Source organism: Schistocerca gregaria, chromosome 7, assembly GCF_023897955.1.
Source record: "Schistocerca gregaria isolate iqSchGreg1 chromosome 7, iqSchGreg1.2, whole genome shotgun sequence".
NCBI lineage: Eukaryota > Metazoa > Arthropoda > Insecta > Orthoptera > Acrididae > Schistocerca > Schistocerca gregaria.
In genome coordinates, this window is record NC_064926.1 from 121,334,131 (window position 1) to 121,349,206 (window position 15,076).

General features: G+C 36.6%; 1 protein-coding gene across 1 annotated transcript; it reads left to right on the forward strand.

Annotated features, from left to right (window-relative positions):
• Positions 1-600: 600 nt before the first annotated feature.
• LOC126281979 (uncharacterized) lies at positions 601-14,566 on the forward strand. Its single transcript, XM_049981361.1, has 3 exons — positions 601-650; positions 3,984-4,330; positions 9,971-14,566. Exons 1-3 carry the CDS (start codon positions 642-644, stop codon positions 10,509-10,511), a joined length of 897 nt encoding a protein of 298 aa, XP_049837318.1. The 5' UTR covers positions 601-641; the 3' UTR covers positions 10,512-14,566.
• The last annotated feature ends 510 nt before the right edge of the window (positions 14,567-15,076 follow it).

Here is a 15,076-nt window from a genome sequence, read left to right on the forward strand (position 1 = left end):
TTAAGTACCAAGAGGATCTATAATTAGTAAAAAGGTTCCTTTCGTTCTTAATTACTTTTTAAAAAATTATTTGAATTCAGTTTCACATTCAAATACTTTTAGCCAGCAAGACATCATGAACTGTTAACTTAGTTCATCTGCATATAGATAATCGCCAACTTCATTCTGAGGCAGAACTTCCCACCATTTAGAAACCCATATCATTATAAAACCGAAAACGTCCCTTACTTAACCAAAGAAACAGTCTTGTGCAGGCCGGAATTCCAAATCAAAGAAACTAGTCCGAAGAGTGGTTGTTCACAATCGCAAGGGCGCAATAAGAAGAGGCTAGAGGTACGTCAAAAAACAAAATTGTTCTGTACTATTGTAGATGGTTCTCTACCTACTATTTCGATACAGCGCACTATTCCGATACGTCGTGTGATACCGGTGCATTGTGAACCGGCCATGTATAACTACCAGTTCCTTTCATTTTGTGTTCTCTATGATTTATCTGTTACGAGAGAGCGGCTTTCGGTGATCTTCGACTCAATTCGTAACCAGTCGTAAAATGATAATATTATCTAAGGAGGAACGACCAAAGAAGTAGTTAGTGCAGTTCTGTCGACTCCTCTAAAGTGTGCTGCTGCTAATTATCAGCAATGTTCACAGTAAGTTTTTTTTTTTTTTTGCCCTTCGTCAGTAACTCATTTTGTTGATCCTTCAGATCCATGTCAGTTTAAGACTTCTTAAGTTTGTCAGAAACAAATTGCCTAATAGGTTATTCGCAGGCAGCTTCATATGATCAAATTGTCGTTAGTTTTCACATTTTCCTTTCATTGTTTAACGCATAACTGAGAAAAATGAACCTCTGTCTGTTAACTGCCACAACGTCCTTCCGAATCCAGAATGTTTGAACCAGCCTTCAGAGAATTCCTCTTGCAAAAATATCGAATCACCTTAGTTCGATGCATTGGATAAGCTGACATTACAGAGTGGCTTAGACACAAACCATTATCAAATAATAAAAATTCTGCCTGTTCACTTTAGTTTTGGCAACTTAACTGCTACTATCGGCCGAAACCTTCAAAGCTGTTGTTGTTCTGAGTCAGCCATCCCGCGAGTGAAATAACATCTTTACAGGTCTGTAATCTCGTTGCTGACTGTTAAGTATTACCTGCGAGCTGTGGCACACTGTCTTTCACGTGAAAGGCCAAGGTCTTTTGCTAAGTCTGGGTGGGCTCATGTAGAACTTGAGCTTTATTACTTGCTGCCGTTTCAACGCTGTAAGTTCTCTTATGGTAAATCGATTTTTGTTTTAGTTTACACCAGAATTCAGCTTACTTTAAAGGGCCAATGATGTCTCTATGAACAAGATGTTGTTTCAGAATTGTTCGCAGTTCATTTTACTGATACGGGTCAAACAAAGGCCTCACTGTGGTACAAGTTGTATTTTTTACACCGAAATTTTAAGGCTCTCAGCATCAGCTAGTTTCAAAAATGGTGAACGCGCTCAGATGTGAAAATACTGGAGATATAAATTTGAACACAATTTTTATTGCCCTTTTCGATCGTTCTCTCTTCAAGTCACTTTTCATATATTAGGTGACTAGGACCCTATCAGCTCTTTTATTTTGTGTTCCGAACTGAGATAAAAAATGTTCCATTAATCATTGGAACTCTGTTGTTATATACTACATTTGGTGTTTTCCTTTCGGGTGCAAAGATAAATATTTATTGTGGTTGTCTAAAGCGTGAACTCACAACGTATAGCTACCGATGCATGAGACACCACTGTTTTAAACTAACTCCGTAACGTAACGTAAACACCATCCGCACCCTTTTCCGGACCCATGAGTACCGACCGATTGCCGTGTTATCACTGCCAATGGGATAATTTCATGCGGTATGGTAGGGAGTATCGTCATCTCTCATGGCCGTTGTCAGTTCTTGTGCCCTACATTCGCTACTAATTGATCACGCAACTACTCACTTGCATCACGAAGCTGAGAGCTCCTCATTCCAATCCTTTCACGAAGGAAAAATTCCTGCCATTACCGGAAATCGAACCCAGGTTCTCCGTATGGAAGACATCTGCGCTTGCCACCCGGCTATGGAATAAGCTAACTAGGCAACATTGGGATGTTGGCCCCTGTGATTATTCATAGCGGTACAGTACACTAATCGCACTGGGAATTAGAGCCATACAAAGCTGAATGGTTAGTTGAAATGAACAGAACTCATGATATGGATACTGAAATGCCATTTTCCTTCCACTTAATATTTCGGCTTCTAGAAATTCTGTTTAAAAGCTTATGCTTTCGTGTTCGATTATATGTATATCAGCGGATGCAAATCTTTTTTTCTTCAACTAGTATGACATTCAGTAGCTGTTTTATATTCTCTCTGTTTTGCTCGTCTTAACCAGCAACTCTTCCAAGTCCTTTGCAGTCTCTAACAGTATTATAACAACATTCCATAAAATCAGAGTTTATAATTCAAATTTAAGTCAGTTTCCAAATTTCCCTTGATTTCCTTCACTACTTGCTCAAAGTACAGTATGAGAAACATTGGGGAGAGTCTCGGATCATCCCTTACTCTCTTCTCAATCACTACTTCCCATTCATATCCTTCTATTCTAATAACGACGGTCTGGTTACTGTACAAGCTGCAAGTAGCCTTTTGCTCTTTATATTTTACCTTCACTACCTTCAGAATTACAAAATGGGTATTCCATTCAACATTCTCCAAAGTTTTCTCTAAATCTACAAATGCTCTAAATACAAGTATAAGCTATCTCCTAAGCTAAGTCGTAGGGTTCAGTACTGTATGTTCCTCCTTTTCCTCCAAAATTATAACTAAATTTCCCAAGGTCAGTCTCTTCTAGTTTTTCTATCCTTCCACAAATAATTCGTGTCAGTATTTTCCAATAATTACTTGTTAAACTCAAAGCAATATTCACACAGTGCACTAGATTTGGAATTATTACGTCTTGCATGAAATCTGAGGGTATTTTGTCTCTCTAATATGTGTTATCCCCTGGTGGAACAATTATTTCATGGCTGGTTCTTACAAGGGCGTCTGTAATTATGAGGGGCTGACGTATTCTCCCGGGCCTTTCTTCAAATTGGGCGTTTCAGATGTCTCTCAAATGCTCCTCGTAGTATCACATCTCCTAACATCTTCATCTACTACCTTTTCCTTATCATCAATAATGCCTTCAAATTCATTTCTCTAGTACATAGCTTTGATACATTCCTTCCATCTTTCACTTCACTGTTCTTTGCTCAGGAGTGGTTTGCCATTTCAGCTTTTCATTTTCAAACAGCTGCATCTCTTTTCTCCAAAAGTCTCTTCATACAGGCTGTTTCTGTCTTTTATCTTATGTACCCATGCTTCTAAATCCTTGCATTTCTCGTTCATCCGTCTCTGATTTGCATTATGCGCTTCCCGTGAATTTAATTTTTCAGACTACTTCATTAATTTTTCTACGTTTCTGGTGCTGCATTCACATATTTTATGTTTTCGTCAATTAATGTTAATGTCTCGTGCGTTATCTAGAGATTTCCACAAGGCTTTGTGTTTTTATTTCTTTGATCTGTTACTGCTTTCACATTTCATTCCTCAAGGGTATACATTCTGCTATGTTCCTCACTCCTGCCTCAGACAATCTGTCAAAAGCTCCCTTTAAAACACTCTACTATCTGTGGTTTTTTCAACTTAACCAGGCCCTATCATCTTAATTTTCTAAGTTGCAAGCAATTTCTTCAGTTTTAACCTGCAGTTTATCGCAAAAAAGAACCAGGTCCCATCATCTTAATTTCCTAGCTTGTGCGTAATTTCTTCAGTTGTAACCTGCAGCTTATCCAAAACATGGATACAAAATTAGAAAATTTTATCAGTATTTAAGCATTTAATGTATATTCCACTACTGTTGACGAATTTATAGATCCTGCAGCACACCAGAATTAAACTGTTTTTCTAACGGGCACAATCGTTCACAGGACAACGGCAAATTGACCCTACTGCTGGTCTTAGTGTCACTGAGTGCTTCGGGCTGCAGAATAATGAAGTCGCTGTGCAAGCCGTATCCTTCAATGGAATTTACGGACGAGGGAATGCAGTGCTCTGGTATGACGGTGACGCAGGTGCCGAGGTTGCTGAATAACAGACTGCAGTTGTTGCTCCTGACGGGTACAGCCATCTCGTCTCTGGACAACTCCACCTTCGGCGGCCGTGAGTTTCCGCAGCTGACGACCCTGAATGTAACTCAGGGTAATCTATCCAGAGTCGGAGCCGACGCCTTCTGCACCCTGCCGGCGCTGACACATCTGTACTTGTACAGCAACCGGTGAGTATTACCATCTGCAAACACTTTCTTTAATGTGGCATTTGGATAATCACTATGGATCCACTAAAAATATTCTTTCAGTGTGGTCATATCAGTGAGTCTACTATATTATAAGTATTTACCTACGATAAATAATGTGCCCAAATGCAAGTACGACTCATCCACCGAGGGTTCCATATATATATATATATATATATATATATATATATATATATATATATATATATATATATATATATCACATATTTTGATACTCGAAAATGCTTTAATCCAAACCTACAGGTCACCTCCCGTTGATGTAGAAACATGAAATTTGGCAAGAAGCAAAGTTTCACAGTATAAGCAAAAGAGAAAAATCTGGAGATTGTTAAAATGTAATTATGTTGATTCACAGCAAACACAAACATAGCCAAAGCCCTGGAGCCAAACAAAAATTACAAGAAGCGAAATGAAGTGTGAGGAGGGCTATGCGAGAGGCGTTCAATGAATTCGAAATAAAAGTTCTATGTACTGGCTTGGCAGAAAATCCTAAGCAATTTTGGTCTTATGACAAAGCGGTAGGTGGATCAAAACAGAATGTCCAGACACTCTGTTACCAAATTGGTACTGAAACAGAGGATGACAGACAAAAGGCTGAAATATTAAATGTCTTTTTCCAAAGTTGTTTCACAGAGGAAGACTGCCCTGTAGTACCTTCTCTAGATTGTCGCACATATGACAAAATGGTAGATATTGAAATAGATGAGAGAGGGATAGAAAAACAATCAAAATCGCTCAAAAGAGGAAAGGCCGCTGGACTTGATGGGATATCAGTTCGATTTCACACAGAGTACGCGAAGGAACATGCCCCCCCCCCCCCCCTCCCCGTTTCTTGCAGCGGTGTACCGTAGGTCTCTAGAAGAGCGTAGCGTTCCAAAAGATTGGAAAAGGGCACAGGTCAACCCAGTTTTCAAGAAGGGACGTCGAACAGATGTGCAGAACTATAGACCTGTATCTCTAACGTCGATCAGTTGTAGAATTTTGGAACACGTATTATGTGCGAGTATAATGACTTTTCTAGAGACTAGAAACCTACTCTGTAGGAATCAGCATGAGTTTCGAAAAAGACGATAGTGTGAAACCCAGCTAGCGCTATTCGTCCACGAGACTCAGAGGGCCATAGACACGGGTTACCAGATAGATGCTGTGTTTCTTGAATTCCGCAAGGCGTTTGATACAGTTCCTCACAGTCTTTTAATGAACAAAGTAGGAGCATATGGACTATCAGACTAATTGTGTGATTGGATTGAAGAGTCGCTGGGGAGTGTTGTAGGACGTTGCTATTCACAGTATATATGAACGACCTTGTGGATAGCATCGGAAGTTCACTGAGGCTTTTTGCGGATGATGCTGTAGTTTATCGAGAGGTTGTAAGAACGGAAAATTGTACTGAAATGCAGGATAATCTACACGAATTGACGCGTAGTGCAGGGAACGGCAACTGAATCTCAACGTAGACAAATGTAATGTACTGCGAATACAAAGAATTTAACTACAATATAGCAAATCAGCAACTGGTAGAAATTAATTCCAATAATTATCTGGGAGTAGGCATTAGGAGTGATCTAAAATGGAATGACCATATAAAATTAATCGTCTGTAAAGCAGATGGCACACTGAGATTCGTTGGAAGAATCCTAAGGAAATGCAGTCCGACAACCAAGGAAGTAGGTTACAGTACACTTGTTCGCCCGCTGCTTGAGTACTGCTCACAGGTGTGGGATCCGTACCAGATAGGGTTGATGGGAGAGATAAAGAAGATCCAACGGAGAGCACCGCGCTTCGTTACAGGGTCATTTAGTAATCGCGAAAGCGTTACGGAGATGATAGATAGACTCCAGTGGAAGATTCTACAAGAGAGACGCTCAGTAGCTCGGTACGGGATTTTGTTGAAGTTTCGAGAACATACCTTCACCGAGAGTCAAGCGGTATATAGCTCCCTCCTACGTATATCTCGCGAAGAGACCATAAGGATAAAATCAGTGAGATTAGAACCCACACAGAGGCATACCGTCAATCTTCCTTTCCACGGACAATACGAGACTGGAGAAGAAGGGAGAACCGATAGAGGTACTCGAGGTACCCTCCGCCACACACCGTGAAGTGGCTTGCGGAGTATAGATGTAAATGTAGATTTAGTTTTGAAAATACATTGCAATCATCATCCGTCAGAAACACAACAAACGAACATGTTATGTTTGCAAGCAGTTATGTTCGTCTGTTAATGCTTCCGACGGATGATGAATGCAATGTATGTTAGAATGCCGAAAAGATATTTTTTATTTGACACATTTACATTTTAACAATCTCCAGATTTTTCTACTTTGCTTTTACTGTGCAACCTTGCTTCTTGCCAAATTTCATGTTTCTACATCAATGGGAGTAACCTGCAGGTTTGGATTGGTGGGTTTGTGAGCACCAAAATTTTTCACACAAACGACCAAATCTTTTGATTGCATTAACTTAGAAACTTAAACATTTTTACACCACCAAGGGACTGTGCGCCTTAGTAAATGACATTCATTTGTAATTGCCAATCCAGCTTGTCGACAAGAAAAAGCGGTCTTAACAAACAGACAGACAAACAGATATACAACCAAAAGTGACAAAAAATATTTCTTCGTATTATACAAATATATATCAATAATTTCCGGATTCTTCCTTTACCTGTGCCGTATAACCTTGTTTGCTGGCAAATTTTGTGTTTATAGGTCAACGAGAAAAAAACCTACATTTTGATGTGTGAGTTTGCGAGTTTCAAAATATGTGATATAAATGGTCGAATCTTTTGATTAAATTGACTTGGGAGCTTAAAGGTTTTATACCGCCAAAGGATCATCAACTTTAATATGTGACATAAATTTGAACGTGGTGCGCCAACCTTAACAGACGCACAGACAGACATATAGATAAAAAATTATTAAAGAGATATTTTTTAATGTGATATAATTACAGATTAATAATTATTGGAATTTTTTCCTTTACGTGTAGCGAGAAATTGTGTGTCTTGGCAAAGTGCATGATTCTATGTCAATGTGAAGTACCCTATAGGTTTTGATGAGTGAGTTTTCTAGTGTCAAGGTATGTGGCATAAATGCTCGAATCATTTTACTGAATTGGCTTAGAAGCTTAAGTATCGTACACCGCCTAGGGACCGTAATCGTACTATATGACATAAATTTGAACATGATTCCCCAAACTGCTTGACAGATGAAGGGGTCCTAACAGACGGACAGACAAACAAACAGACTGATGAAAAAAGGCAAAATAATATTTCCATAAATACAGAGAACAATTTTCGGACTTTTTCCTTTAGTTATACAGTGAAGTCTTGCTTCTTCTTAAATTTCACGATGCTAGGCCAACTGGAGGTACACCAGAGGTTTTGATGAGACAGTTTACGGGAATCAAAATATGTGACCCTAGGACTTTAGGAACTAGAAGCTTATGTTCCTTGCACCGCCAAGGCCCTATAGATCTTAGTATGTGACTAAAGTTCACCTTGGTACATGTACCTGTTACTGAAAAAAAGGAGTCTTAACAGACGGACGAAAAGGCAGAGAGCCAGATAAGAAAGGGCAAAAAATAGTTTCCTACGGTATAAATTTATAATTATCGAATTTTTTCCTTTGGTTATACTATGAAACCTTTTTGCCAAATTTCACGATCTAGATCAATGGAAAATACCCTGTAGGTTTTGATGAGTGAGTTTGCGAGTGTCAAAATGACGTCTGTGAGATAAATTTCTACTTGATACGTTTACACGCTCCCGAGAAAAAGGGTTATTAAAAGTCGGACCGATAGACAGACAGCAAAGGGATCCTATAAAAGATTTTCTTTTGCCGACTGAGCCCCGAATCTTAAAAAGCAAGAAGTTAAAGTACAACATTTTTGTTCACAAGATATACCTTTAAAAACCTGTTTTTTTTATTTTTTTTTAATCGAGCTTCAAACAGCATAGCGTTTAAGTACTGACACTTTTGTTCAGTTAGTAAATTTAATGAAATTGTGGCTAGAGAATATGGCGAGAAAGTAAAATTGCTGCACCATCTAAATATTATACATTATTTGTTACAAATAATAACGCACAGTGACACTGTAATACGAGTGGCAGGATTTCACAATTTGTACTTCTGTAATATTTGTAGCATAGACTTCCAGCTGATAGAATCAACATCTACAAAATCATTTGTAATACGTTAATGCACCTAGAACCTTGTAAAGTTACAGCTGATTCAAAAATGAGGAAACTGATTTATTCAGCTCATTTCCGACCATTGCTGAGTTGAAGTATAAATCTTCTATACTGATACTGTTTTTAGATTCCCTCTTTTAAGCTCTCTGTAGTTACAGAATTCGTTCACAATATGTATTCCCCTAATACTCTCCTCTATCACTTTACTCATAATGTATTAGGAAAAATTGGTCGCAGCGAAAAAGGTTTTGAACTGTTGTTATAAAAAATGTAGAGCTTTGAGAAATAGTTTTTAAAGGATAATACTTCACACTTTTTGTTTAAAAATGAGATCAACATCTCTGCACACTCCAGGCAGTCCTCGTCAGTATGTTACTCATTGATGAGAGGTAATATCTAGAAATTTATCTGTCTACCTATACAGGATGTCTGTCCCTACATACGGGTTTTATCCATCACGCATCACCATCCAAAACAAAACACATATTTTCATGTTCTCTAATTCAGTACATACAAACCCTTAGTCCTACAGAAATAAAATGAACGGGAACTTTTTGTAATAAATTTAATGTAGTTAAATTTTGTAGTTGAATACGTTTTCGCTAGAGGTAATAGTTTTCGAATTATTCAAGAAAAATTTACAAAACAGACATTCAAATGCGTTTTTCTTGTATAACTTGAAAACCGTGGCCTCCAGAGGAAATATATCCCAGTAAAAAAATTAACTGCATTAAATCTCCTTCAAAAGCGTCATGTTCATTTTTTTTCTGTAGGAATAATTGTTTACACAGTGTCCAGCCACTCAAATTTAGGTTTTCCGTAGTTTTCATGCATCACATGAGACATGTATGAGGGTGGTTCTTTATACAGAGACCTGACTATGTTCTCCACTGAGAGTTTATGCTCCGCGCCTAAAAGATCCTGAAGTCGACAGTACATTAATACTAGCCATCTCTTCTTTAAGATGGAGCAAAGTGCAGAGGCCAAGAACGAGTTTAGTGTTAAAGTGCCAAGAGTGGAATGAGGTCAATGAAAGATGTTGTGAAGAAAAACTGAGAGTTGTGTATGAGATATTCTAAGATGTGTGATAATTTTATTGAACATCGAAAGGGATAGTGAAAGCGACAAATGGTATGAAGAGGTACAAGCGCAGCAAGTGATACAGTCTAAAAGACACTCAGTGTAACACATGCTCAGGGAACAGGAAGAGATCAGTTCAGAACTAATACACAAAACGCTGTCAAACCCCCAACTGCAGCTCCCATTTGAATCAGTTTAGTTAATCTTCAGCAGCTACACTGGTATGCAGTATTGAACTACACCGTCATTGTTTTACTCGTATATCCGGTGATTTTATAAGTAGCACTGCAGCGGTCATCTAAATTTTCGCACATTTCTTGTTTCAGGTTGGATAAGCTAGACGAGTTGAGTTTCACCTGTAACAAATTTTTAAGAACCGTAGACTTGAAGGATAACCCCAGCCTCCGTCACCTGCCACGACTGGTCAGCTCTTCCGTGGAACATCTGTACCTGGACAACTGCAACCTTGCTACCATGGACATTGCTACCATGGAGGGGATGACAGCCCTGAAGGTTCTCTCTCTGGTGGATAATCGAGAGCTCCACTGCCAGTCCATAAAGAGGGAGTTCAAGCAGGCTCGCCCAGAACTGCTGGTAATCTGCGAATGTTCTGCTGGAGATCTCCCTTCCTCGACATTACCTGGTGAAGAGGAATGGACTTCCAAAAAACCTTCTACTGAGTCATATATACCAGCAATAGCCTCTACTGATCCTCACATAGTAGTTAATATAATTTTTAAAACTTTTATTATAGTTAGTGTAACTATTACAGTCTTAATTATTATTAAAAATTTTATAAGTAATCGTAATCATAATACAAATCAAAATTCAAATAACCATAAATTATCATTAAAAATAAATCTATAATATGTATTATAAATTACTATTAATAGTTGTTATAATAAGTATTTTAGTTCTTTACAGTAGTTTAAGGTGCCACGAAATTATAGCTTTGAAATTTGAAATTATTACTATTAATAGAATTTCAGTTGTGCAGTGTGTGTACAGACTTCATTCTAAACACACCATCCTGTAATCATTATTAATAGCTACTGAAAGCAAAAGAATGGAAATCTTGCCAAAAAATGTTAGCGTTTGTCACCATTTTTTACAGCTGTCAATAAATTTACCGGTGCTAGCAATTTTTGACAGGAGCGCCATTCGTAATATTGGTTAGCCCTGTCGAACTGTGCCCAACAGAGAAACGTTTTCATATTTATCAGCACTGAAAATGGCAAAATACAGCAATTTTTCCATCACAGAATACAAATAGGTAAATGATTATCGACAGTTTCCTTTCCATTGCCACTATGAAGTTGTTGCGATAGAAAATCGTAGTCCAGCTGGGACTGTAAACTGCTGTCAGAAACCGGTATTTTTAAATAAATGTTAATTTCTGACAACAGTTTAAAGCCGAGTAGAATCATAGTTTTCAAATTTAACCACACAGGGAAGGGGCCAGTCTCATGCCCATCGTAAGGTAGGAGTGAGTAGTGGTCAATTAGTAATAGTCGAATTTATATTGTACTGTATGGTAGCGAGTGACAGAATTTAATCGGTTCTAGGTAAGTTTACCGAAGAAAGCTCACTCACTCGTTTCATTCGTTCTTTAACTTTCTTAGGAAAACTTACCCAGAACCAGCCAGGTTATTCTAATCTTCGAAATTTTTTCACCTATAGCTCACCTTTTTTTGATAAAAACTTGACTTTTTTCTGAAAAAGCGTAAGTAAGAGAAAAGTTTAATATCTTCTGAAAAAAGTGGGCATAAAGTTATCCTCCAGAACTTATTTATCTAAAATTCACCTCATTATTTCTTCTTTAACACCCATGAGATTTTTATGAACTCAATTGTTTATGTTTATTGAGGTAAGACCTGGTCACAATTTCACGTTAAAGATAAATGTTAAATATTAACATAAAACGTTAAACGTAACCAACCAGGACATGTTGGTTCTTACTTGGGATAGTACAAAATTTCTAATTCTGGTCGAAGAATACTACATTAAATACGAACAAATCCTTCTTTTTTTTAAAGAATATTGCTGTCTCTCTTCATTTCAATGAATTTATTTTTATTGGAACCTTTAACAATATACACATACAAATTTTACCATTTTGTTCACTCAATAAATACACATATGTAAACCTATTTTGATCTTTACTACATAAGCATAAATTGTATAAACTCCATTGTGGGAAAATCTCTCCATCGTTGTTTAAAATAATTTTTTATTTCTTCTTCACTTTCTATAATTTTTTCTTAGTTCTGCAAAATATTCTTGTGTTGTCTCTTTAAAGGCTATGTATTACCCAAATATTCCAGTTTTCTTTCTTGTGTGCTTAAGTTTTCTAATTCTTGTCCTCGTTTTCTAGTAGACTCTAAATGTATCTTATTAGTTTTTTTTAATTTCTTTAATTGAATACCGATTAAGTTTGCTTTGTGCATTTGCCGGCCGGTGTGACCGTGCGGTTCTAAGCGGTACAGTCTGGAACCGCGCGACCGCATTCTTGTTCTCGTTTTCTAGTAGACTCTAAATATATCTTATTAGTTTTTTTATTTCTTTGATTGAATACCAATTAAGTTTGCTGTGTGGATTCGCCGGCCGGTGTGACCGCGCGGTTCTAAGCGCTAAAGTCTGGAACCACGGGACCGCTACGGTCGCAGGTTCGAATCCTGCCTTGAGCATGGGTGTGTTATGTCCTTAGGTTAGTTAGGTTTATGTAGTTCTAAGTTCTAGGGGACTGTCGACCTTATAAGTTAAGTCCCATAGTGCTCAGAGCCATTTTTTTTACTGTGTGCATTCAGTCTTTTCTACACACATATGGGATAATATTATTTGACTTTATTAATCCAAATTCTTCGATATTTACTTCTTTGTATATTGCAGAATATGAGCTATTGGATTTAGAGCAATATCTACCTCCAGATTGTATAAAGCATGTTTCTTTCACAGAAATTACATTCTCTGTCGCTTCAAAAATTTCTGTACAATAAATGGGCAAAAAGCACATGAAATTAATTTAATCAGTTTTTCTCTTTCTTCTTTATAATCTCTTACAATTTTTATTTGTGTTTGTGTCAATTTTTTCGCATTTTTGCTACCCCAACAGACATATTGCAGTAGATTTTTTGTACATAAGCTAACAAATATTTGGTAACGAATGTGTTAATTTTTAGCACATTTTGGATAATGAAACAGAATAAAAAGGACCATTCTCAAACTATTCGCTGTTATTTGTTTTTCATTCTACACGGTCTGTTAATGGATCGAATTCTTGCTCTTTTTGGGAATCTGGGTTAATATAATTGTAAATTCTTCCTTCCTATCTTGTAACTGTACTTTATTTAGCTAATTTAAAAGCAAATGTTTTCTATAATGTACTGTCTGGACAATTCAAAAATCTATAATGTGACTGCCTAGCTGTTTCTTAACTCCTGCACATCTGCTGTTCGTGGTCTAGTGGCTAACGTTGCTATCTATGGATCACAGGATCCTGGATTCGATTCCTGCCTGGGTTGGGGATTTTCTCTGCCTGGAGAGTGCGTGTTTCTGTTGTCCCCATCATACCATTATCATTAGTGAAAGTGACTCTATTTGACTGTGTACAGGTTGGGAATTTGTACAGGCACTGAGAGCCCCACAAACCAAACATCATCACAACTGCTGGACTTGTTAACTAGCAGATTAATTTGTTTCAGATTTTCACTCTATAATTAGGATTTATCCATATTAATCAGTCTTTTCCTACAGAAATATTGTTGTTAACTATCAGACTACATTATTATTTGTATTTTACATGCAAATTCAAATTAAAATTATTTGTTAAGTTTTTGAACATTTCTTTTTGTTAAAAATTCCACAAAATCTTGTGTTATGTCTAACTTTAATGAAAAACAGTGTTCCTTATAAAGAATAGTTGATCGGACTTGGCATTTGATAATTCTACCTTGTAAGGAATAATAACTGGATTAAGATATTGATTTCTTATAATATCTGTATCTACATTAATAACTTGTTTAGCTTCTTTACATGTTTTTATATTAGAGTCTGAAACAAGAGGTAACTTAGCTTTAACAGCATGTTTAATACAACAAAATTTAGAAGGTGCTCCTCTGAAGGAACTGTTAAATAATCTGCATACCTCTCTCTAAACTAAAATATTTTTAACCTATGTCTTTTGTACCGTGTATTAAGTCTGTAATTTTATCTATCATAATATCATCACAGAATGGTTATGTAACTGGTAAAAATTCTAATTTTTTTCTCATTGTGTGTAATTAATATCCTCAATGTTTGTAAGAAGATTATTATTATTTATATCATATGTGTGAAACTATAAGCCAAGTCTCTCATTAGTTGGTTTTGTTTTATTTCCCAGAAGCTACTTTATAAAGGATTTTTATTTGTAGTACACATTTTATTTTCTGCGTCCATTTATAGGGCTAAAAGATATTTGATTTGTGTAAAAGCAGCTAGTCATAATTATTATTAAAAAAAATACAAAATTTAATTTTTTCAAATTGTAGCTGAAACTGGGTTAGATGAGAGTAAAGTAGAGTATTTTTTACCTATTTGATTTACTTGTCTTATTTTTTTATTCTTAGATTTTTCTTATTCTAGTTTTCCAATACATTGTTCTTTCTCTTCGACTTTCAAATTATTTTCAAATATTTGCAAGTTTTTATTTTCTTACTCTTTTTTCTCTAGCCATTTGCAATTTATATTCTGTATATTTCCTTACTGAAGTCAAAACTTTATCACAAGTCCAATCTTGAAATTTTTCATCTTGTTTCATTTTTGATTTCATGAATAGAGATTATGGAACTGGTTGATTACTGAATTCAGTATGTGGTTGCACGTTTGAAATGTGTAATTGATGATTACGTCTCATCCCATCAAATAAAATACAATAATGTCAAGGAAAATAGTTTATTTACATCCAAAATAAACTGATTAAAATTTACTTAATATTAAAACAGTCTTGATCACGATTTATTTATCAAGGTGCCCGGTTTCGACCACTACTGTGGTCATCTTCAGACCATTGAGTAAGAACCTCTTTCTGTTGGAGAATCACTACTAGTAGTGATTCTCCAACAGAAGAAAGAGGTTCCTACTCAATGGTCTGAAGATGACGAGAGTAGTGGTCGAAACCGGTCACCTTGAAAAATAAATCGTGCTCAAGTATGTTTTTAATAGTAAATATTTGTAACACATTGATCACTGACACTCCCATAATGTATTCGAAAATGACTTAATTTGAATCAACTTCGTCTCTTCAATACCAACTATGTACACAAACTGATGACCTGTTTTCCCTGTCAAACGTTACATGAGTTCGTCGACAGAAAGACTGTGCCATAAATATGGAGTCATAAGTGTGTCATAAATGTGGAGAGAGCTAGCCATTTGACAAAACGTTTTCTATC

What these genes read in the sequence shown, in the direction of transcription:
- LOC126281979 (XM_049981361.1), top strand. An exon ending in CTGTACTTGTACAGCAACCG is followed by an intron (nt 4,331 to 9,970) that starts GTGAGTATTACC and finishes TTCTTGTTTCAG; the next exon opens with GTTGGATAAGCTAGACGAGT.